Here is a 23133-nt window from a genome sequence, read left to right as displayed (position 1 = left end):
GCCGCTGGGACTGTGCACCCAGGGGCGCCGACCGTCGAGCGCGCGCTCCCCGCAGACCCTCGCGGAAGGAGCAGGGGCGGCGCCGCGTGCGCGGGCCGGCGGCGCGCCGCCGAGGGCGGAGCGGGAGGCCGCGGCGACCCCGGCGGCTACAGCCTGCCGGCGCGCGCAGGGCGCTGTGGCGCGCGCCGCGCGCGAGCGGCGGGGGCCGCGGAGGGCTGCCCGGGGCGCCCCCAGGGTCGGGCGCGGCGGGCGGCGGGCGGGGCGCGCGTCCCGTCCAGGTCTCGAGTAACCGCCGCCGCCGCCGCCAAAGCTCGCCAACATGGCGGACCTGGAGGCCGTGCTGGCCGATGTCAGTTACCTGATGGCCATGGAGAAGAGCAAGGCTACCCCGGCCGCCCGCGCAAGCAAGAGAATCGTCCTGCCGGAGCCCAGGTACCAGCTGCCCCGGCCGGCACCGGCCCCAAGCCGCCGCCCCCTCCTGCCGCCAGCGACTGCCTGCTTCCTGGAGGGTCGGGCACTGAGCCTCCGCTGCCCCGGGGCGGGTGACACAGCGGAGCAGGGGATGCGGGGCCGGCCTCGTTGTTCCAGTCTCTGAAATGGGGCATCGGAGGGCCGGTGGGGACACTCCGGGAGAGAGCCCTCCAAAATGCCCGGCGCGGCGCCCTGCGCGCAGCGAGCGCCCCAGCGAGGGGCTGGTTATGACTTTGCTGGACCAGCTCTATCCCTCTCGCCCCCTCCCGCCCAGCCCTGTCCTGCTCTGTCCCATCCCCGTGGTTCTTCCTGTTGCATTGGTGTGGTCCCCGTTGGTTCCTTTCCTGACACTGCTTTGCGCTCCATCCTGGTCGCTTCTTCTTCCCGGGCTCTGCGGTCCCCCTTTCCAACTCCATCTCTAAGCTCCCTCTGGGCCGCTTACCTGGGGACTGCAGGCTTGTTACTTATTGTCCGAGGTAAACTGCTGTTTTCAGTGCTTGCTCTTCTTGTAGTCACTAAGTCTAGTCGCCTTCTTAGGCTTCTCTTCTATTTTGTGCCCAGGCAGGATTTTGACCCACTCAATATTCTTTTTGGTGCGAAGTGTGTCACCTGAGCTGCTTTCCTCAACTTGTAGATCTACTGGTGGCACTTCATTAAAAAATTGAAACAGGAGTCACTTAAAAAGGCACTTGAACGGGTGATTCCAGACAGAAATTTGTTGTTAAATTATCAAAGGAGGGCCCGATTGAATTGGCGAGGGGCTCGGTGAGGTCCATACCAAGTTGCAGTTTTCTCTCAAATGATTTATTATTAAGGAACTAGTAAAATTTTTTTGCTGGTTCGTATCATCAGCACTTCCCCAGAAAAAATAGTTCGTCAGGTTAATAGTGAGTTTTAAATAGTGTATCAAGGCTTCAGTGATGGATTTTTTTATTTTTCCTCTAGCTCCTTTTTCCTAATTAACACCATCATGAGTTGTACAGCTAATGCGGTTCCTTGATGCTAAATAGCTCTTGGAATTGATGCTCAAGAGAGGCATTTTCTTTATGGTGCATTTGAAACCATGCAATTCTGTAAAATATTGGAATCTAAACCAAAGTTACTGTCCATTTGAAATCATCAGTCCTTCAAGCGTTAGGCGCCCAAGATTGCTTAAATGTTACCTAATGCCAAGTGATCATCATCTGATTTTTTTACAAGTCCATCTGTGAGCCCTATGATACAGAGAATACCAGTCCCCTTGTTATTTGTTGTGAAAAGCTAAATTGTGCAAATGAAGACTTGCTTGCTGGATATTTTTGGCCTCCTTTTCCTCCTTAGCCCAGGCCTCTTGTTGGTTTTGCGGGGTGTGCTGTTCTTTGATAGGCAATGCCAAGTAGTGAAAATCAGGGAAAAGTGCAAACCTGTCTGCGATGTCGTGAGTTTCACACCCCTATTCCAGAGTGTAGCAGATCTGAAGCTAATTGAAAATATCAGTGCTGCTTAAAATTTCCGGCAAGTGGGAAACTTATTTAGAGAACAAGAACTCCTATATCAAACCTACATTTCACCGAAAAAACTACATTTCTATAAATGTGGTAGAAAAGGCTTAATTCCTTTTCTCTTGCCTTTCCTAGTGTCCCTCCACCACCCAAAGGCAGGGAGTCCTAAATATATGGGGTTTCTATATATACAATTGATAAATCTCAACTCATGGGCAGTTATGTTTTTTGGGGGGTAGAATATAATATTACTAAAATTAGGAACTTCTGTTCAGTTTTCTTTTCTTTGTTTCTTGGTATTTGGAACTTAATGTGACTTCTGCTTTTTTAGTGTCCCTCTTAAGAACTTACTTATGCGCTTAGGGTGTTCACTTCCTTGTATGAATGTCTTTGTCTTGCAGTGGTATCCTTTGGTAATGCTTTCTTTTAAGGCAGAGTAAGTGACAGCCAGCATATTTCTCATGACATTTTAAAATTGAGAAATACCAACCAGAGAGTAATTTTAGGAAACAGCCCTTCAGTAATTGTTATTCCGTTGCTCTTTTTAAAAGAGACTCTCGAATTGGGCCATTGGAACCTCCCCCTGAGATTCTAATTTGTTTTCTACTTATCTTAGTGGCTTTGGCTTTAGTTTTGTAATGTAGCTATTTACATAGTAACAGTCACTCCTTGTGCAGTGTTAGGATTCTGTCACATTGAGATGATCAGGTAAAACATCTTGCAAAATTCTGTCTACCACGGGATGGCAGTTAGTAGCCTACCTATTTGATTCGGAGGTTGGGGGTTGGGGAATTTCTAGATCCTGTAAGAAAGTTAACTGTGTGTTAAAATGCCCCAGCCTGATGACTTAAATGGCTGGTATGACTTCACACTTTTGTTAAAAGGGATACAGGTCAAATGTTTTCTGATAAGAGTTTCTATTTCAGCTTCATTATATAGCAAGCCATGTGACCACCAGTTTTTGGTATTCTTGAAAGAGATGTTCAGATTTGTATTTTTAGTATCTGAATGAGAAGCATACATTTTAATTTGCCTTTGGTCTATCACTAGTGATTTTTTTATTTCCAGCAAATTATTTGCAGTCACTATTCTTTGTGCTTCCTTATTTTAGTTACTTTGCCTTTTCCAGTTTTAAACAGAAGAGCATCAGAAGGAAATATCTAGCTAATTTAAATGGAACACTGGGTTTGCAGCTTCCTGCTATTACAGGAGAGTCTCAGAAAATGGAACATTCTGCCCAGGGGAGATTTTGCTTCTCTGAGATGGCAAGAGGCAAACATTTTGTTATGTTGACACATTATTCAATTAACCAATGAGTGCAAATCCTGGAAAAGCTGACTCTTTGTCCAAATGGTATAGCTGCTTTAGTTTACTGAAATGTTTTTGGGCTAATGTAGCTGATAATGGGCCCTATTGGGAGTAGTAGACTGTGACCCACAGACTCCCTGTGCAGGCCCAGTTAAAACAGGAGCATTTAGATGTGCAGGCCAGTTGTTTTATGTCAGGTTGGAAAAGAAATACTTTTACTTAAGTAAGGTCTAATTCATAAGCAAAGGCCCACGAAAGGTCAACATCTGAAGCCCTGGAGTGATTCAGACGACTTTTACTGTAGGCTGTGTTACTCTGTTACTCTTTTTTTAAAAACAGAATGAAATTCAGATGACTTGAAATCACACATAGTTGAAAGAGGTTGAGTAACGTGAACTTCATCTTTCCCCTGGAGTCTCATTTCTGTTTACTGGACATTGCGAATGTTGGATCACCTATCGCAAAGCTGGTCCTTTCAAAGTATTCATACAATATGATAGGAAGGTCTGAAACAACATTTTAAAGATTCTTTATAATTTTCTAGGAGGACTGACAGTCCTTAAAGGACATTTATGATACCGTTTATGACATTAATTCAGTACATAGTTGTAGAGCCATTTCTATGAGCCAGGCACGGGATACTATGACAAACCTAGCCACAGCCCCTTCCTTCATGGAGCTTATAGACTAGTGTGAAATGCACAGAGTCGAGCCAATAAGGATGTTTGCTTTAAAGTGTAGTTGCTTGAAGATTTTATTTAACCACAAACAAATAGCGTATAGATGACTTTTATTATTCTATATGCATAGAATATAGAATAACAACAAAGAATGAATATAGAATATAGGATAATGCATAGAACACATGATGTTTGGTAAGTGTTTTACAATAATTTGTTAGTGATTACCTTTGAAGAACTATCTAAACATAGTCTACATAGTGATATGGTGGTTTGCATCTTTCTGTTTGTGTAGCCACTGCAAGTGGCCCAGTTTTCTTCTTTAGTGGACATGGAATTTATTCAGTAATTTTCTAACTCCAATCAGTAAGTGGTTGGTGGACAATGTGAAATATTCCTCTCTGTTTAGGCTGTAGAGTTTTCTGTGTCTGCATTCTCCTGTACTCATAGCCTAATTTTTAACTGAAAAGTCCATGTTTGAAGCACAAATAGCCTTTAGAAAGAAAGTATTTCTTATTATTGATAGGAGCAGTTCTCTGAGTAAGACAGCAGTAGTGTTCTTGCTTCTTTTTCATTAAGGTACAAATTCAAAACATAATTGGTTCTGACCTTTCAGTTATTACTTCATTCTTGGTCCAAGTTAACTTGTGCCAGTGACTTGAAGATGCAAGGAGTGCGTGTAGTTGTCAATTCTTAGAAATGAATGTTCCGGTGAAATCTGTTTTGGACCTAGAATCTGCCAAAGCCGAGCATCGTGAAATGCTTCGAATCGAGAGCCTCATAGATCTCTCTGAGGTACAAGCAGTTCCAGCTTTTACACGCGATGTGTTCTTAGAGACAGCCTCTTAAAAGTGTTTTCCCAGTACACTGAGTTGGACTTTGCCAAACATCTGTTTGGACAAGGATGGAAACCGTCAGACGAAGGTGTCAAGGCTAGAGGAAGGGAAGCGCAGGTCTTTTTCCGTCAGTGGCTGGCCAGCAGAGTAGTGAAATGCAAAATAGTATTAAATAGCTAGCAGGACGCCTGGCCTCCCTAGGGTCCCTGGAGCCCTGGCAAGCGAAAGAGAAGTTTAACCTCTATGATGTAATAATGTAATAACTACCTTTAATTGAGAGCTCATCTTCTGTCAGGCAGTTGACATAATTAGTTCATTTGTCCCCATAATAGTTCCACCAGGTGAGTTGCATTAGCTCCATTTAACAGAAGGAGCAGACACTCAGGGAAGGTAAGGAGCTCAGCCCAGGTGACACCTGACAGTGGCGGAGGCAGGAATGACGCCCAGGTTTTGCCCAGCTCGGGATCCTTCCCAGCCCAGGCAGGGTCTTGCTGGGCTGCCTCACCAAAAATGAATACCAAACTCCCTCGCGTCTTATTTTGCAAGGAATGGATGAAACTGCGAGACTTTTTATTTAGGGGAAAAAAATCCTTTTTCGTACTCTCCCGATCGGCTGCTAGTCCTCAGAGACTGATAGAGAACACCTATTCCTCTCGGACCTGCGGAAACGGTAATTATGATTAAGTGAATAAGCAGCTTGTTCCTTATTTCCCATGAGCTTGAGGGTTAAATGCCTATTCTGTTTAACACAAACCATGCAATCTTGCTGGTGTTCGTGAGAAATTGTGTAATACACCATCTCACCCCCCAGCCTCAAAACAGGATTTCTACTGTCTTTTGTTTAGAAAAGGGGCCACCTGAGCTGCCCCTCTCCTTTTATTTAAAAAAGGAGTAGCCTGAGCTGTCCCCTCCTCTGAATTTTCATTTCTGGGAAAAGAGTAAAAGGGAAAAAACAGTATTTTGGCTTTATTTGCAATAAAATCACTTTCTCATTCAAATAATCTTCCTTTGTTAATACAGTCACATATCTGCAGACCACTGTAGGTGACAATGTAGGCTGTCTGCATGGCTATCATTGTCTCTTCTTATTCTCTGGACATTGGCAGTGGGGAAATGGAAATGATTAATTTGGCAACTTTTACTCTATTATTGCAGAATCATTTGTATGGTAAGTAATTTGCATGCGAATGGGACTGGATATCCTGGCCCCCCTCTACTTCTCCTATTTCTTACTTTTTTATTCTTCCATTCCTATTTCTATCATTGATTAGAAGTTACAACCCCTGGGCCCTTTTTGATTGCTCTATGGGTCTAAAATGCAGAATAAGTAATAATGTGGCTCTTCATATCCTGTAAATGTTTCTTCTAATTTTGGAAGCCATCTTTTGGGTCCTCTCTGCTTCCACTGGAGCATACGCATATTTGAATACTTTCTATGTAGGACACGATATAAAGAGCCCATTGCAAATGCAGTGAAAATATTTTTGCAAAATATTTTGTAAACTATTTTGTGATTGGTCGTTGGTAAAAGTCAGCTTGATCCAGCCTTGGACCTGTACTGTCGTTTGCCACCATTTCCTTCTCCTACAGTCTCAGGAGCAGGAAAAAATGCTGATATGAAAATAGCCAGCCCAGACCTCCATCCTTAGTGCACCAGAAGGCCACTGTCATTGCTGGGCCCCTCGTTTTCCTGTGCCATCCCTACTACCTGCCAAACTGTCGTGTGAGAGAAGGTTCTAGATCAGGAGCCAGACGTAAGGATCTGATTCCACTGGCAACTTGCTGTAGGACCTCTGCAAGTCACTTAAATTTGCTGTATTTAGTTTCTCCATCTGTAAAATACAATATCTATTTCTTTCCGATTGTAAAATGTCCCAATAAAAATCTGCCTTGTGAGCATTTTCTGTCTGTGCAATACATTTGTAAATAATAGGAAACATTAAAAATTACCCATATTGAATTTCAGACATGGATAACTCAAGAAAAAAGATGGGAAGGAATATTAAAAGAAATGATTGGCCGGGCGCGGTGGCTCAAGCCTGTAATCCCAGCACTTTGGGAGGCCGAGGCGGGCGGATCACGAGGTCAGGAGATCGAGACCATCCTGGCTAACATGGTGAAACCCCGTCTCTACTAAAAAAATACAAAAAACTAGCCGGGCGAGGTGGCGGGCGCCTGTAGTCCCAGCTACTCGGGAGGCTGAGGCAGGAGAATGGCGTAAACCCGGGAGGCGGAGTTTGCAGTGAGCTGAGATCTGGCCACTGCACTCCAGCCTGGGGACAGAGTGAGACTCCTTCTCAAAAAAAAAAAAAAAAAAAAAAAAAAAAAAAAAAAAAAAAAAAAAAAAAAAAAAAAGAAATGATTAAAAAGTTTATACTGTAGGGTTATTGTTGAGATTATGTATAGTGTAAGATACAAGTACACCTTTAAAAAAGTACAACGTAATAGCGAATATTAAGGCCGTCTTGCAAGGAGACCCTGATGCCATGTGCTCTGAGAGAGGAAGGAGTGGGTTTGGGAGGCAGGACTTCTAAAAAGCTGGATGATTGGCTGGAACAGAGAAGAGCAATTGTGGAGCCTTAGACTCATAAGTAGGTTAATTGCCCAGATTTCTTAGTTTTCCTCCTCTAGCTGCTTATTGTGGTACTGTGTGTCTAGAACCTTCTACGTATGATACCTCACGCACAGTTTTTTTTTTAAATTATACTTTAAGTTCTAGGGTACATGTGCACAACGTGCAGGTTTGTTACATATGTATACATGTGCCATTTGGTGTGCTGCATCCATTAACTCGTCATTTACATTAGGTATATCTCCTAATGTTATCCATCCCCTCTCCCCCCACCCCACAACAGGCCCCAGTGTGTGATGTTCCCCACCCTGTGTCCAAGTGTTCTCATTGTTCAATTCTCACCTATGAGTGAGAACATGTGGTGTTTGGTTTTCTGTCCTTGTGATAGTTTGCTCAGCTTGATGGTTTCCAGCTTCATCCATGTCCCTACAGAGGACATGAACTCATCCTTTTTTATGGCTGCATAGTATTCCATGGCATATATGTGCCACATTTTCTTAATCCAGTCTATCATTGATGGACATTTGGGTTGGTTCCAAGTCTTTACTATTGTAAATAGTGCCGCAATAAACATACATGTACATGTGTCTTTATAGTAGCATGATTTATAATTCTTTGGATATATACCCAGTAATGGGATCGCTGGGTCAAATGGTATTTCTAGTTCTAGATCCTTGAGGAATCACCACACTGTCTTCCACAATGGTTGAACTAGTTTACAGTCCCACCAACAGTGTAAAAGTGTTCCTACTTCTCCACATCCTTTCCAGCACCTGTTGTTTCCTGACTTTTTAATGATTGCCATTCTAACTGGTGTGAGATGGTATCTCATTGCACTCATGCTTGTTTGCTTGCTTGCTTTCCTCCCTTTCTTTTTTCCTTTCTTTCTTTCATCTATCCATCTATCCATCCCGTAGGCTCCGGGATGGTGGTATCAGTGTGTAAGAGTTGCAAGCGTGCTAATTAAATAGGTATAACCAGGCAATTAGCAGGGTTGACTCATTCTTTAGAGGTCTTTGTTTCAGAAAATGAACCAAAATCATGATCTAAAAGCAGCTGGCTTCATTGTATTGTGCATAAAGTGATTCATTCCAGTCTTTCTTAGACATTAACAGATTGCATGTTAATAAAATAGGATTGTAGTATCTCATGTTTGAAAAGATCTTGGGGGATGTCCAATCTAGTTATGCTTTTTGATGGGTGACTTCCCTCTCTAATATCTAGCCACAGGCATCTTTGATGAGCATCTTTGGAAACTGTTGTATCAGAAAGCTCTCTTGTAATACCTTCTGTGCACTGATCTCTTATTATCCCTTTGTGGTTGTGAGAAACAAGTTTAGTTCCTCTCAAATGTGACAGATCATCAAGTATTTGAAGGCAGCTCCTCTAGCTCAAGATGCCTTTTATAGGAAGCTGTCCCCAGTTCCTTTAGTTGTTCCTCATAATGCACACTGCTGTGTGTAATCTATGCTCATTAGTCTGAACATTACTGAGCCGAGTAAGAATATCAAAATTTATGAAGACCAAAAAGAGATCTGTAAAATTATCATAATTAATTTAGTAATGACAAAGGTAGTAATAAATTCTATTTCAAGTGTGTGTTTGAGTCCCTCTGAAGTTCCATTTTAGGATTTGGTTCCTTGAATGATTTAAAATTCATACCAGTTTGCTTAGGGGATGAATATTTTCATTAGTCAGAGTTTGGAAGCCAGGTGTGGGTTACATGTGTATTATGACAACAGCTGCCATTGCTGACTACTAAGTAGGTACTAGGCACTGGTGTTCTTAGATAATTATGGACTAAAATATTTCAGGAAGAAAGTGAGCTTTAAATATACAGAAAAAAGTCATAGGATATTAGGGGGTATGTTTCATATAGTCAAAAACATAAAATCACTGTAATCCCAGCACTTTGGGAGGCCAAGGCAGTTGGATCACCTGAGGTCTGAGTTCAGCCTGGCCAACTTGGTGAAACTCCGTCTCTACTAAAAATACAAAAATTAGCTGGGCATGGTGGCAGGCACCCATAATCCTAGCTACTCGGGAGGCTGAGGCAGAAGAATTGCTTGAACCCAGGAGGTGGAGGTTGCAGTGAGCCAAGATCGTGCTATCGCACTCTAGCCCGGGTGGCAAGAGCAAAACTCCGTCACAAACAAACAAACAAACAAACAAAAAAACCAACCAAAACAACAGCAACAAAAAACCCCATAAAATCTCGTTGGCTAGGGAAGACGGCAAACTTCTTCAATGTCAGCAATAAAACTTTCTTGAATAATGTGCTGTTAGTATTCGTGCATTGTATTATTAAGTCAGTCAATTGATCTTTATTATCTTGTTTAGATACTAATATGTCTGGTTATATTTTCAGGTGTATTTCTTTGAAATTTTTCGTATCTTTATTGCCTTTGATAAAAGTTTAAATTAAAAATGAAGCCAGGTGTGGTGGCTCACGGCTGGAATCCCAACACTTTGGGAGGACAAGGCAGGAGGATCGTTTGAGCTCAGGAGTTCAAGGCCAGCCTGGGCAACATGGCGAAACCCTGTCTCTGCCAAAGATACAGGAAATTAGTAGGATGTAGTTGTGCGGGCCTATAGTCCCAGCTCCAGCTACTCAGGAAGCTGAGATGGGAGGATCGCTTGAGCCCAGCAGGCACAGATTGCAGTGAGCTGAAATCATGTCACTGCACTCCAGCCTGACAGAGTGAGGTCTCATCTCAAAACACACAAAAAAAACAAAGAAAACCAAAAACTAAAAGTTGCGTGGAATGGCATTTACACAGCTGTTAAATATTGCAGACTCTCATTTTCCTTTGTGAATGTTGTAAAACCATGATGGTATTTTGGAAACATCTTTTTAAAAAATATGAGGTATTTGGTGGTGGTGGTGGGGTCTATCTTCTATTTAAAATGGAACGAATCCTCATGGCTAAGTAAGATCAAGGGACTTTAATATACATCTTTAACCTGGTCCTACCTTTTTCAAGTGAATTTTCTTTGTCTTTTTTTATATTATGACCCCGTAACTGGGAAAAGAATCATGCAATAAATATCGTCATCACCAGGAAATCTAGAATAGCGTGCAAAATTTCTGTCCTGTCTTTTTTGTTCCATTTTGGACCTGCTTCTTTCTGTTTTGTTTCCAGTGGCAATGGAGAAAAGCTTGCTTTTTATGCAAAACATCCCAATAGTATAGAAGGAAAAAATTGCACAATAGCAGTTTCTAAGCAATGAATGAGAGGACACGTATGTTGGTGACTTTGTTGTTCCTCGTCATCCCCCCTCCAATAAAATAAAACCGAGAGTGTTTTTGGAAAGGGATTTATTAGGGTTTCATCATTTAGTTGACTGGCTTATTAAATTCCACATGGAAAACTAGCTTGACTCTCCACATTTCTGTCCTAATTTAAGCAGGGTGACCTGCTTGTTGCTGGATGGATGTTTCAAATTATTGTAAAAATTCAGGCTCCTCTGTAAGAAAAGTTTATTTGGGTGGAAACTCCTTCGTGTGAGATGATCGTTGTCAGTGAAGCATTATGGCCTATGGTTATGACTAGCTGGAGTGGCATAGGTGATGGTGGAGCAGATAGAAAAAGCAGGGCACGTTTGAAGTGCTCAGTGGTGCTAGCCTTTTATAACCCTCTTTCCCTTACTTTCAGGAAACTTATGCTCTAGAACTAGGGTTTGACTTGGGTCAGTATTGAAATGATCTTAGTGAGAGGCCAACTTGCTGGACTTCTCATGTAGATCTGTAGTTATATAGGTTAGCTGATTAAACCCAGTGACAGTAGATGGTCATTTATTTTGTGTTTATTACAGTAGATGGTCATTTATTTAGAGTTTAAGAAAACCCCACTAATATTTGTAGATAGTGTTTTATAGTTTTATATATATTAACTTTTTTTTTACTTTTTACAATTGTGCTTGGTAGTAGGTAGAATTTTTTTGTTTGTTTGTTTTTGGGAGATGGAGTCTCGCTCTGTCGCCCAGGCTGGAGTGCAGTGGCACGATCTCGGCTCACTGCAAGCTCTGCCTCCCAGGTTCACGCCATTCTCTTGCCTCAGCCTCCCAAGTAGCTGGGACTACAGGTGCCCGTCACCATGCCCGGCTAATTTTTTTTTGTATTTTTAGTAGAGACGGGGTTTCACTGTGTTAGCCAGGATGGTCTCGATCTCCTGACCTCATGATCCGCCCACCTCGGCCTCCCAGGTAGTAGGCAGAAATTTTAAAAAGGAAAAAAAAAATTACTCCAGCTTCATCCATGTGGAGATATTGAGAGGTACATTTTATGTATTTGAGGACAATTGGTTTTCTCCTTAGATACTAGTATCTTGACCGTGGTGCAGGGAGTAGCTTTCAGCCTTCCAGACTCAGAAACTAGATTTTATTATATCACTGTACTAAGCATCTGTCTCTTATTGTGAAACTCACATAATCAGCCAAGTCTGCCTGACTAAATTATTCTCTTCCTATAGGCCTCTGGTTCTTATTTTAAGATTAAAGACCCTTTTGAGAATCCTACTAAGTGAGAGCCTCCCCCTCCCAAAAGTGCGCTAACTCACTTACACAGTAGATTTACCTGAAAAGCTACACTATAGCTGAATGTCCAGTTTGCTACATTGCATTGAACACTGGCTCCTGTAGGAGCCTCCGTGCCCAGCGTCTGTGTGGCTGGAGCTCTCTCTCGTGGGTCGCCCTTGTGGGAAGCAAAATGACCACGTGGATGAGTCAGATGGTTACTTGGGACCGAGTCACCCTCCATAGGGGCGGCTTATGCTGGATGTCCAGTACTTGAAATCCCTGACTATGGGTGGCCTCGGGACAAGTCATCTTTCCGTATTTTCACGTTTCCTGTTGTAGCTGGTGGGCACACCTCCGCTGGATTTGAGAATATAGTTCATGAAACCACTGCCAAAGCTGCCCAGACCAGAAACCTTTGGCATTTCTCGGCCCTTTGTGTTATGTATTGATTTAAAGTTTTTATTCTCAGAGAACAAGCTTTTTTCTTTATTTAGAAATTCTTGGAAATGGCTCCGTAATAGTCGTCATCTTATTTTAGAAGAAGGAAATTCAGGTTCAGGGAGAAGCTAATTGCTCAAGGTCTCGTTGATAACAAATGGCACAGTTGAGCTTCAAACCCAGGTTTTCTGATTCCAAATTCAACATATTTTCAGAAAAGCCTTCCGACTGTCTTTTTCCCGGTGAATCTTATTTTATGAGGAGTGGGGGCTCATGGATTTGAGTAGAGGAGCACTGTCAATTTCAGACATTAGTAACACGGTTTGAAAATGCATTGTCTTCATTCAGTAGAGATTATCAACTGCAGGGGTCTGAGGAAGTGCTCCAGTAGCATAATTTCACTGACCATGTTAACTTAATAATAAATACATTAATAATTCTCTAGAAGAAAAGATGCCATAGATTCCATGTTCAGTAATAAGATTGTTATTAATAATGATGGCAGTGTTATAACTTGAGAAAACCTCCATGTCATGAGTTCTTAATATTTTCTTACCCCAAACATCTTTTTGTGATTTTAGGTGCATTCTTAATTAAAATTCATCTCCATTCCTGCCAGTGGGTAAATGAGTATCCCTGACTCGAACACATTTGTCAGTTACTCTAGATACATAAAGGATTTTTTTTTTTTTTTGAGACAGTCTCATTCTGTTGCCCAGGCTGGAGTGCAGTGGTGTGATCTCAGCTCACTTCAACCTCCGCCTCCCACGTTCAACCAATTATCCTGCCTTAGCCTCCTGAGTAGTTGGGACTACAGATGTGCACCACCACGTCTGGCTAATATTTTTGTATTTTTTGTAGAGACAGGGGCTTGCCACGTTGCCCAGACTGGTCTCGAACTCCTGGCCTCAAGTGATTCAACTGCCTCAGCCTCCCAAAGTGTTGGGATTACAGGCATGAACCACTGTGTCTGGCCCGTAAAGGATTTTTAATGTTAAACTGGGCACTCATTAGCAGTTCATTCTAAATTGTGATAGAAAATTAATGGAGCAGTTTGCATATCTAACCCCTACCCAGAAAGGTTGTTGAGCTCAGCTTGGGACAGAGTTGTATTTGTCAGGAACACATTAGTAAATCCATTTATGGCTTTTGCCTTCTTCACGTGGTGGTGCGTGTGGAGCTTTTCCTTGTCAGCAGTGTATAGACCTCGTCAGTGTTTGGAATTGCTGCATGAGATGTCAGAACTCAGATCTACTTAACCCTGTGCTCAGAAGCCCAAGTGCAATTGCAGTGAATGTTCTTATACAGGTGCCTTTGGGTCTGTGTGTGAGCCTTTCTCTAAGACAGATAGCTAGAAAGAAGTAAGATAGGGGCACATTCTCCTCTACATTTAAGGATAGAGCTGCAAAGAAATTTTATTTTTATTCAGAAGCTTTACTGTTAAGACTAATATTATTTTTAGTTTGAAATTATTTCATATATATTCAGGTAAAACAAAAAATAATGTTATTGTTGGTTAGAACCAAGAATTTAAGTGTAAATGAAGAGATACGTGAGGACAAGATAAGAGTTAAATGAAAAGTCTGTAAGATCAAGTTTGAATTGGAAGGTTATTTGAAATTCATGATTTTTTAAAAATATGTGTACCTATCATCCCCAGTCTTTAAAAAAAATCCAAGAAACGATTGCATTTCCATCACGCAGGCAACCCATGCACCTGCGCCTGACTCCAGGTGTGGGTGAGATGAGCCTGGAACCTGTTATCTGTTGTATCAGAAAGCAAAGGAGCCATCCAAGAAATGTGGTGGGCACCGTCCCTAACAAACACTGAGGCCAGAAGAAGGGGTTCCCACTGGCTAAAAGTGAGACACGCTGAACATTAAAAGAATATGACTGATACAAACCCACTGTGGTGGGCAGAATGATGCCCCCCTGAAATATCCACGTCTTAATCCCCAGAACCTATAAACATGTTCTATTCTATGACAAGGGGGCATTAGGGGTGTAGGTGGCATCACAGCAGCTAAGTTGCTGAGTTTAAGATAGAGAGATTATCCTGGATTATCTAGGTGGGCCCTCGTGTTACCCCTAGTGGGGCGGAGAGTTGGTGTCAGAGCCATGCAACATGAGAGTGAGTCAACCAGCCACTGCTGGCCTTTTGAGGAAGGAGGAAGGGGCCATGGACTGAGGAATGTGGGCAGCCTGTAGAATCTGGAAAAGGCAAAGAAATGGCCTGTCTCTTACGGCCTCCATGTAAGACCGCAGCCCCACTGACACTCTGACCTTAGCCCAGGGAGGCCCATTTCAGACCTCTGACCTGCAGATCTGTAAGAGTCAATTTCTGCTTGATTTCAGCCCCAAGTTTATGGTAATTTATTATGACTGCAATAACAAACCAAGATACTCATGCTAGCCACAAGCGATCCCCAAACAAGACAGAAGAGAACACCTCATTGATCACCACCAGCAGTAGAACCATGGCACCTACCTGTCTCTCAATAGTGGCAATTGAAAAGATAAAGAATTAAGCGTTCATCCTGCCTTTGCTGTGAAAACTGCTTCTTAGGGTATTCAGAACCTAGTTGATGGTTGGGGTGGTGGGACAGGAATTTTTTTTTTTTTTTTTTTTTTTTTGTGACAGGCTCTTGCTCTGTTACCCAGGCTGGAGTACAGTAGTGGTGTGACCACAGTTCACTTCAGGCTCAACCTCCTGGGCTCAACTGATCCTCCTACCTCAGCCTCCCAAGTAGCTGGGACTATGGGCACACGCTACCCAGCCTGGTTAAATTTTTTTTTTTTTTGTATTTTTTTGGTAGAGATGGGGTTTTGCCATGTTGCCAAGGCTGGTCGAGAATTCCTGGGCTCAATGATCTGCTCACCTCAGCCTCTCAAAGAGTTGGGATTGTAGGCTTGAGCCACTGTGCCCAACCAGTCAATGAGGGGACTTCTTTTTTTATTTTTTATTTTTTTTTGAGACGGAGTCTCAGCCTCCAGGCTGGAGTGCAGTGGCACAGTCTTGGCTCACTGCAAGCTCCGCCTCCCGGGTTCACGCCATTCTCCTGCTTCAGCCTCCCGAGTAGCTGGGACTACAGGCACCCACCACCATGCCCAGCTAATTTTTTTGCATTTTTAGTAGAGACGGGGTTTCACCATGTTCGCCAGGGTGGTCTCGATCTCCTGACCGTCTCGTGATCCGCCTGCCTCAGCCTCCCGAAGTGCTGGGATTATAGGCGTGAGCCACTGCGCCTGGCCCATATTGCAATTCTTAATGAAAATATTGATTAGGCAAGGATCATCAGTGTATGATGTCACTAAATGAAAGACTGGTGGGGAATTTCAGATGGAGAGATCAGACTATCACCAACTGAATTTTCTATGTAATTTTTGCATCACTAGGATGAAATAACTGTGAACCCCATATTGTGAGGCGATATAAAGTACCAAAACCATCTCAAAAGTACTCCTGCCCCCAAATGGTGGACTTGAATATGATCGAGTCTTTTGAGGTAACTTTCAGTTTATAGGAAACATGGAGAGAGAGGAACAATGAAAGACCTTATAAGGAAGCAACAGACAGAAAGGGCATCCCCCGTGATGGCTTCCTCGGCTTCCTCAGGGGTGTCACTGCAGATAAAGGTGAGGGGTGGGGACAGTCAGGTGCCCTTGATGAGAAGAGATTTAAGAGATGGCGCTATCAGATGAATGTGTGGATCTTGGTTAGATCCGATTGAAACCCACCAGCTATACAAAAGACACCTGAGTCATGGAAATGTGGTTAGAGACTGAGCATTGGATCTTCAGGAATTATTTCCAAGGGGGAGTTGGGAAGTAATAATAGACTGTGTTTATGTGAGAAAATTTCTGTAATTTTAGAAATGCAAGCTGAAATAGGCTAAAACGACATGTGGTCTTAGATTTGTTATTGATTGATTGATTGAGATGGAGTTTTGCTCTTGTCGCCCAGGCTGGAGTGCAATGGTGCAATCTTGGCTCACTGCAACCTCCACCTCCCGGGTTCAAGCAATTCTCCTGCCTCAGCCTCCCAACTAGCTGGGATTATAGGCAACTGCCACCATGCCCAGCTAATTTTTTGTATTTAGTAAAGGCGAGGTTTCACCATGTTGGCCAGGATAGCCTTGAACTCCTGACCTCAGGTGATCCTCAGACGAGCCGTTGTGACTGGCTGAGATTTGTTTTAAAATGCTTTAAAAAATGGAGGTGGGATAAGTTGGGTGGAATGGCTCATGCCTGTAATTCCAGCACTTTGGGTGGCCGAGGCAGGTGGATCAGTTGAACCAGGAGTTCAAGACCAGCTTGGGCAACACACCAAAACCTCATCTCTACAAAAATTAGTTGGGCATGGTGGCACACACCTGTCATCCTAGCTACTTGGGAGGCTGAGGTGGGAGGATCACTTGAGCCCAGGAAAGTGAGGCTGAAGTGAGCTTAGATTGCACTACTACACTCTAATTTGAGCAAGAGTGCAACTCTGTCTCAAAAAAAGAGAAAAGAAAAAGAAAAAAAATGGAGGGTGGGGTAGGGAAAAGTAGCAGATTACAATCTTGGTAACTTCCAGTGAGGTGCTGAGTGATGGGTCTAGGTGTTCACTATATTATATCCTTTTGCATGTTTGAAAACTTTTGCAATAATTTTTCAAAACAGTAGAGAAGATGGCTAGGTGTGAAAATCACAACTGTGTCCCTGCAGGGCCGATGGAAGCCTCAGTTTTCCCAATGTCATGTGTAATAGCACTGGTGACTTAAGATGTACTGTATAGTTTCTATGATAGCATTATACACAGATGCAAAATGTACCGCATCTCAAACAACTTAGATTGACAGGAGGATGTTGTGTTTTTTGGAAACTGCATTAGATGACTCAAAAAGAGGCTCTGTGACACTGATTACAAAGATACGGGTAGAGTTTTAAGAGGCTCATTTGCAAACTAAGAGTCCTGACTGATCCAACCAGAGTGGACAGATTTACAACTTCTTGACCTGAAGGCTTGCCATAGAAGGATGATGAAAAAAATGCAAGAAGGCTATTGAAAGGAGAAAGCACAGTAAGAGATCATCCTTCAGAAAACGATTATCTATTTACTTCCTGAGTACAAAAGACTTCACTGACTTCATTCAGATCATGGGTGTCTGTTAAATCACAGCTCTGATCTAAATTTAGCAGAAAAAAAAAAATAACCCATGCTCTTTAAGATAATCTACCCTCTAAGCATACTATCCATGCCTAAGGAAACCTTGCAATGTAAGTCTCTTATTAAAATTATGTTACAGCTTTCTATTTTTAAATTACTTGAATGTTAATTTGTGAAAACATTTTAAAATAATCATTTTAAAATAAGTGTTTCATGGCCGGTGCAGTGGCTCATCATGCCTGTAATCCCAGCACTTTGGGAGGCCGAGGCGGGTGGATCCCCTGAGGTCAGGAGTTCGAGACCAGCCTGGCCAACATGGTGAATCCCCGTCTCTACTAAAAATACAAAAATTAGTCAGGCGTGGTGGTGGGCACCTGTAATCCTAGCTACTCAGGAGGCTGAGGCAGGAGAATCACTTGAACCCAGGTGGCAGAGGTTGCAGTGAGCCGAGATTGTGTCACTGCATTCCAGTCTGGGCGACAGAGCAATACCCTGTCTCAAAAAAAAAAAAAAAAAAAGACTGTGTTGCTGTAAACGAGGTCTCGCTAAATAATTACCAACAAGACCAGTGTGAAGAAAAACAAAAGTTTATTAAGAGAAAAATTAACAAAACAATCAGAGTAAATTGAGAGCTGTAACATATTTCTACACAGGAAAACTCGACATCGCGAAGTTGTCAGGTCTCCACAAATTAATCTGTAAATCCAAGACCAAAATTCAAATGAGAGTCATTCCAAATGAGAATTTTAAAGAAACTCACAAGCCAGTGCTCACTCATCTGAAGAAAAAAAATGGGCAAAAATAACCAATACAATTTTGGAAAAGTAAAACAATGGAGATCTGCTCTAATGTAAAACATTCCTCTAGCAATTAAAAAAGTATAAATATTCATGCATAGATGTGTACACATCTCAGTTTGGTTTATGTAAAATACAGGTGGCATTTTGAGTCTAGGAGGAAGAGTGCTGAGTGGTAGCTGTCTATCAAATAAAACCGTAATTCCTCCATGTTATACACAAAAAATAAATTCCAGGGTATTTAATGAGATAATAAAGAAGCTAAAAATACAAAAAGGGAATATATTCTTATTACTATTTAGTACAGATACTCTGGGCTTTCTTAAGCAAACCCCAAACCTGGAAACCACAAAGGAGGAGATGAATGAATACGAGGACATGAATGAAAAGTTGGCATGTGACAGAGATCTCAGAATCCAAATTAAAAGACAACCGGAAAACTTATACTGCATGACCTTCTGTGGAGCATGTTTTAGTTTGTAAGTCTGTCTGCTTAGATAGCGTGTGCTTACTAAAATTCCTGACTGGCTCTTGTCCTAGGGAAGAGAGTGGGTAGGAGGCCTGGATTGTGTTTGGGTGTCCAGGAAGTAAGGCAATTTGTATCAAGTGAGTCGCCTGTTTGCTAGTGGTAATTTCATCTGTCAGTCATTGGGAAGGAAGAGTTTGCTTTAAAAATGCCACAGAAAGATGGACGTTAATTTCATGGGTGGTAATTTAGGAATTCTTCTCACATGACTGTAAAAATCAGTCAGTCCAAAAGTGGAGGCTATTTGTGGCCTGGCATTTTTCTGTGTACTTCTTCTTCTTCTTTTTTTTTTCTTAGTTACTGTCATCCATTGTCTGTTCCATTAGATTATTTAGGGCAGGCTAACAGGACTTACACGATCCTTCCCGAGAGGTCCCCTTGGTTTCTGTCACTTCAGCCTTACCCACGATCCCTTAGATTCTGTCGTTGAGCTGTAGTGAACTGGGTTCTGTGGCACCCTGCAGTTGCCCCTGTGGAGGCCGACTCTTCACACTGTGTTGGGACTGCCTGTGTCCTCTGCTGTCATCGCCTCTGGACATGGGCTCCTTGAAGGCCGGGGATGAGTGGGGTTCACTGTGTATTCTGAGGGTCAGACTCAGTGCCTGGCTCAGGGTAAGGATGCAGCACCCATCTTCTGAATGAGTGAATGGGTGAATGAACAGATGAGTTCTTTTCCTTTTCCTCCCAGTGAGTCTATGTATTTAATAGCCTATATTAGACATAGCTAATATACCAAGTATTTGACCCCTTTTTTTTTTTTTGAGACGGAGTCTTGCTCTGTCGCCCAGGCTGGAGTGCAGTGGCGCCATCTCGGCTCACTGCAAGCTCCGCCTCCCGGGTTCATGCCATTCTCCTGCCTCAGCCTCCCGAGTAGCTGGGACTACAGGCACCCGTCACCTCGCCCGGCTAGTTTTTTGAATTTTTTAGTAGAGACGGAGTTTCGCCATGTTAGCCAGGATAGTCTCGATCTCCTGACCTCGTGATCCGCCCGTCTTGGCCTCCCAAAGTCCTGGGATTACAGGCTTGAGCCACCGCGCCCGGCCTGTATTTGACTCTTTAGAGACAGCTGTGGCAAAGATTTGATTCTTCGAATGATGCGAGATAAATTCTTGAATTCATTTGAATGTCCAAAAATATTGTATAGGTTATAATATCATATTTCAACTCCAAATTTGGACAGATTTGGCATTATAGATTTTATAAACTATGAAAAATAGTTTTCTCTAAACAATGCTACGGCAGCTTATGTGACATAAATACTAGAGAAAAGCGAATGATTTATTAATGAGTAAGGCAATATACAAATATGAAACTAGAGTCAACGGGGGCAGAAGTAGGGAGGTGGGAGTAAATGCCTAAAATCTTTGGGAGTACTTTTTCTGGAAGATTTTGATTTGTTTTGAAAAGTGGCTTTGAAAGCTCTGCTTATAGCCATGTGGTAGTTCCGCCATTATCTGCGGTTTTGCATTTGGCAGTTTCAGTTGTCCGGAGTCAGCTGAGGCCTGAAAATATTACATGGAAAATTCCAGAAATAGATAATTGATAAATTTTAACTTGCATGCCATTTTGACTAGAAAGATGAAATCTTGCACCGTTCTGTCCGTTCTGTCCGTGGTTCCTTTGTTCAAGGAATCCTCAGTGTAGATGCTACTGCCCTGCGAGTCCCTTAGTACCTGGCTTAGGCATCAGATCCTTTGTAACCCTTATTTTATTGAATGGTGGCCCCGAAGCACGTGAATAGCGATGCTAGCAGTTCAGATATGCCAAAGGGAAGCTGCAAAGTGCTGCCTCCGTGAAAAGGTGAACGTTCTCAACATAAGAGAACAGAATAAATCATATGCGGAGGTTTCTAAGAAGTAAGAATGAATTTTCTATCCAAGAAACTGTGAACAGTATATTGTTAGAATTGTTCTGTTTTATTAGCAGTTATTGTTGATCCCTTACTGTGCCTAACTGATAAATTTAACTTTATCATAGATGTGTATGTATAGGCAAATGGTGGATATAGGATTCAGTGTTATCTGTGGGTTCAGGCATCCACTGGCCTTGTGTTTCCTTTTTTAGTCAAGATGATTTGAGAAACTTAGATACCGAGAAACTCTGTGCCTGGTCACTTGAATGGAAAGGCCGTCTTGTTAATGAAAACATGGCTTAAGCTGTTGTAACCAACAGATCCCAAAATGAGATGGCCCCCAAGCCCAGGCCACACCACAGACCAATTACATTAGACTCTCCCTGGAGAGGGCCAGACACCAAGATTTTTAGAATTCTTCCTACGTCATCCTAAAGTCTAGGTAAAGTTGAGAACCACTGGCCTGGAGTTATTCAGAAGTGACTAGGGAGGGTATTCAGAAGTGACTGAGTTTTGCAGCCCACAGCCATCTCTCATCCTGGGCTTGTAGAACAGCTCTGCCTGCCTCGCTATAGGGCTTTCACCACTCGGCCAAGCCTTGTGTTATGGGTGTTTCCCACCCAGGAGGAAGTGGAGTACACAAGTTCCTTTTAAGAAGGTGAAGTGGAAGTAGCATATTTCACTCACATTCCATTGGCAGGTGCTAGTACAGGTGACTATGTAACTACATTCCATTGGCAGGTGCTAGGACACGTGACTGTGTAACTGCACATTCCATTGGCGGGTGCTAGGACATGTGACTATGTATCTGCAGTGGAGGTTGAGAAATGTGATGTGAATCTGGTTGGCCATCTGCCCTGCTAATTTTTGAGGTGGGAAGGCTTCTGTTATAGGTAGAAGAGTATAATGGTTACCATACTATCCATTAATTAAAACTATTATTGATTACCAATTATCAACTCTAAAGCTGAACAGAGTTCAACTGACCTCACATATATAATTATGTCATATGTGATAATTATACACATACACACACAGGCAAGCTATGAGCTAGATGCAAAGACTTGGGAGAGGCTTTGGTTTAATTACAAAGTTTTAAAGTTTTACATTTACTAAGCTTTTAGTTTCTATTAATCATGAAGTTGTTGCTCTTTGTTTCACTGTCATTTATGAGCTGTTTAGGAGTGGAAACCCTGCTGCGGTTTACTTTTTCATTTGTTTGGCCTCCCTTGGTGCAAGCTGTTTAAAGAGGCAGAAAAGCAATTTTAGCCAAAATGTATTCCAGTGATGTCAATTGAAATCCTGGGTCATCACATAAAGGTTATAGCAACTTTAAGGGTGTAGAATCTGGAAAAAGTTAACGTTAAATAGGAATGTCATTTTTGGTAGGGCAACACATTTTCTAGAGGTCCCTTTTAATTATTTTGCTATATACACTCTTAATTGTAGAAACCATTCTTGAAGAGTTGGGGAAGGCTCAGTGGTGTTAGTGGGTACAGATTTAGTATATATGAGTTAGTCTTACTCATCTTTCTATATTCTTGTGGCCAGAATACTTCCAGACCCATAACAGATCCTTAGCAAATATTAACTGACAAGAATATGCTTATATCATTGTGTAGTTTATTTGGAAAAATGATACTCTTTCACTCCTTGTGGACGTTTCGCAGTGACATGTTGAGTCCTTTGGTATGCAACAGTGTTGAAGGTGGGGGATTGAGTACTAGAATGATTGCTGACGTCTCTTCAAGGGCGCTGGGAGACAGAGACTTCTATCATTAACAGTTAGGAAGAATGAATAAGACCTGCTGTGCAATAACACAAGACGGTGGCTATGGTCAATAATAACTTAATTGTACATTTTAAATAACTTAAAGAGTATAATTGGATAGTTTGTAACTCAGAGGATATCAGGAGAACCGGCTCCGGATGTTTAACATGGGTTCTTTTCTATTTCGTAAGTGTCTCAGCTGGGTTGAGAAATAAAGGGAAAGAGCACAAGAGAGAGAAATTTAAAGCTGGGTGTCTGGGGAGACATCACATGTCGGCAGGATCCGTGATGTTCCCCGAGCCGTAAAACCAGCAAGTTTTTATTAGCAGTTTTCAAAAGGGGAGGGAGTGCATGAATAGGGTGTGGGTCACAGAGATCACATACTTCACAAGGTAATAAAATATCACAAAGCAAATGGAGGCAGGGCGAGATCACAGGACCCTTGGATGAGGTGAAATTAAAATTGCTAATGAAGTTTTGGGCACGCGTTGTCATTGATAACATCTTATCAGGAAACAAAGGGTTTGAGAGCAGACAACCTGTCTGATCACAATTTATTAGGTGAGAATTTTCCTCCACCTGATAAGCCTGGGAGCGCTACAGGAGACCAGGGCTTATTTCATCACTTCGGCTGCGACCATAAAAGACGGCTGAGAGGGCCATTCATAGGCCTACCTTCAGGGCGCATTTTCTTAGGGATGTTCCTTGCTGAGAAAAAGAGTTCAGCGATATTT

The 23133-nt window shown here is 42.5% G+C and overlaps 1 protein-coding gene and 1 long non-coding RNA gene across 2 annotated transcripts in view; both read left to right on the top strand.

Moving 5' to 3' along the window:
* Positions 1 to 234: 234 nt before the first annotated feature.
* GRK3 (G protein-coupled receptor kinase 3) overlaps positions 235 to 23133 on the top strand; it is a 164743-nt gene continuing 141844 nt past the window's right edge. Inside the window, 1 exon segment of the mRNA XM_017853173.1 lies at positions 235 to 432. Within this exon segment, the coding sequence (XP_017708662.1) occupies positions 320 to 432 (113 nt within the window). The 5' untranslated portion in view covers positions 235 to 319.
* On the top strand, positions 4042 to 6799 carry LOC108515971 (uncharacterized). The gene is made up of 3 exons (XR_001881686.1): positions 4042 to 5446; positions 5797 to 5944; positions 6367 to 6799. It is a non-coding gene; the product is annotated as an uncharacterized LOC108515971 (long non-coding RNA).

The sequence above is a fragment of the Rhinopithecus bieti genome, unplaced genomic scaffold (assembly GCF_001698545.2).
Source record: "Rhinopithecus bieti isolate Rb0 unplaced genomic scaffold, ASM169854v2 scaffold_2314, whole genome shotgun sequence".
Taxonomy (NCBI): Eukaryota; Metazoa; Chordata; class Mammalia; order Primates; family Cercopithecidae; genus Rhinopithecus; species Rhinopithecus bieti.
This window is presented reverse-complemented; position numbering and strand designations above follow the sequence as displayed.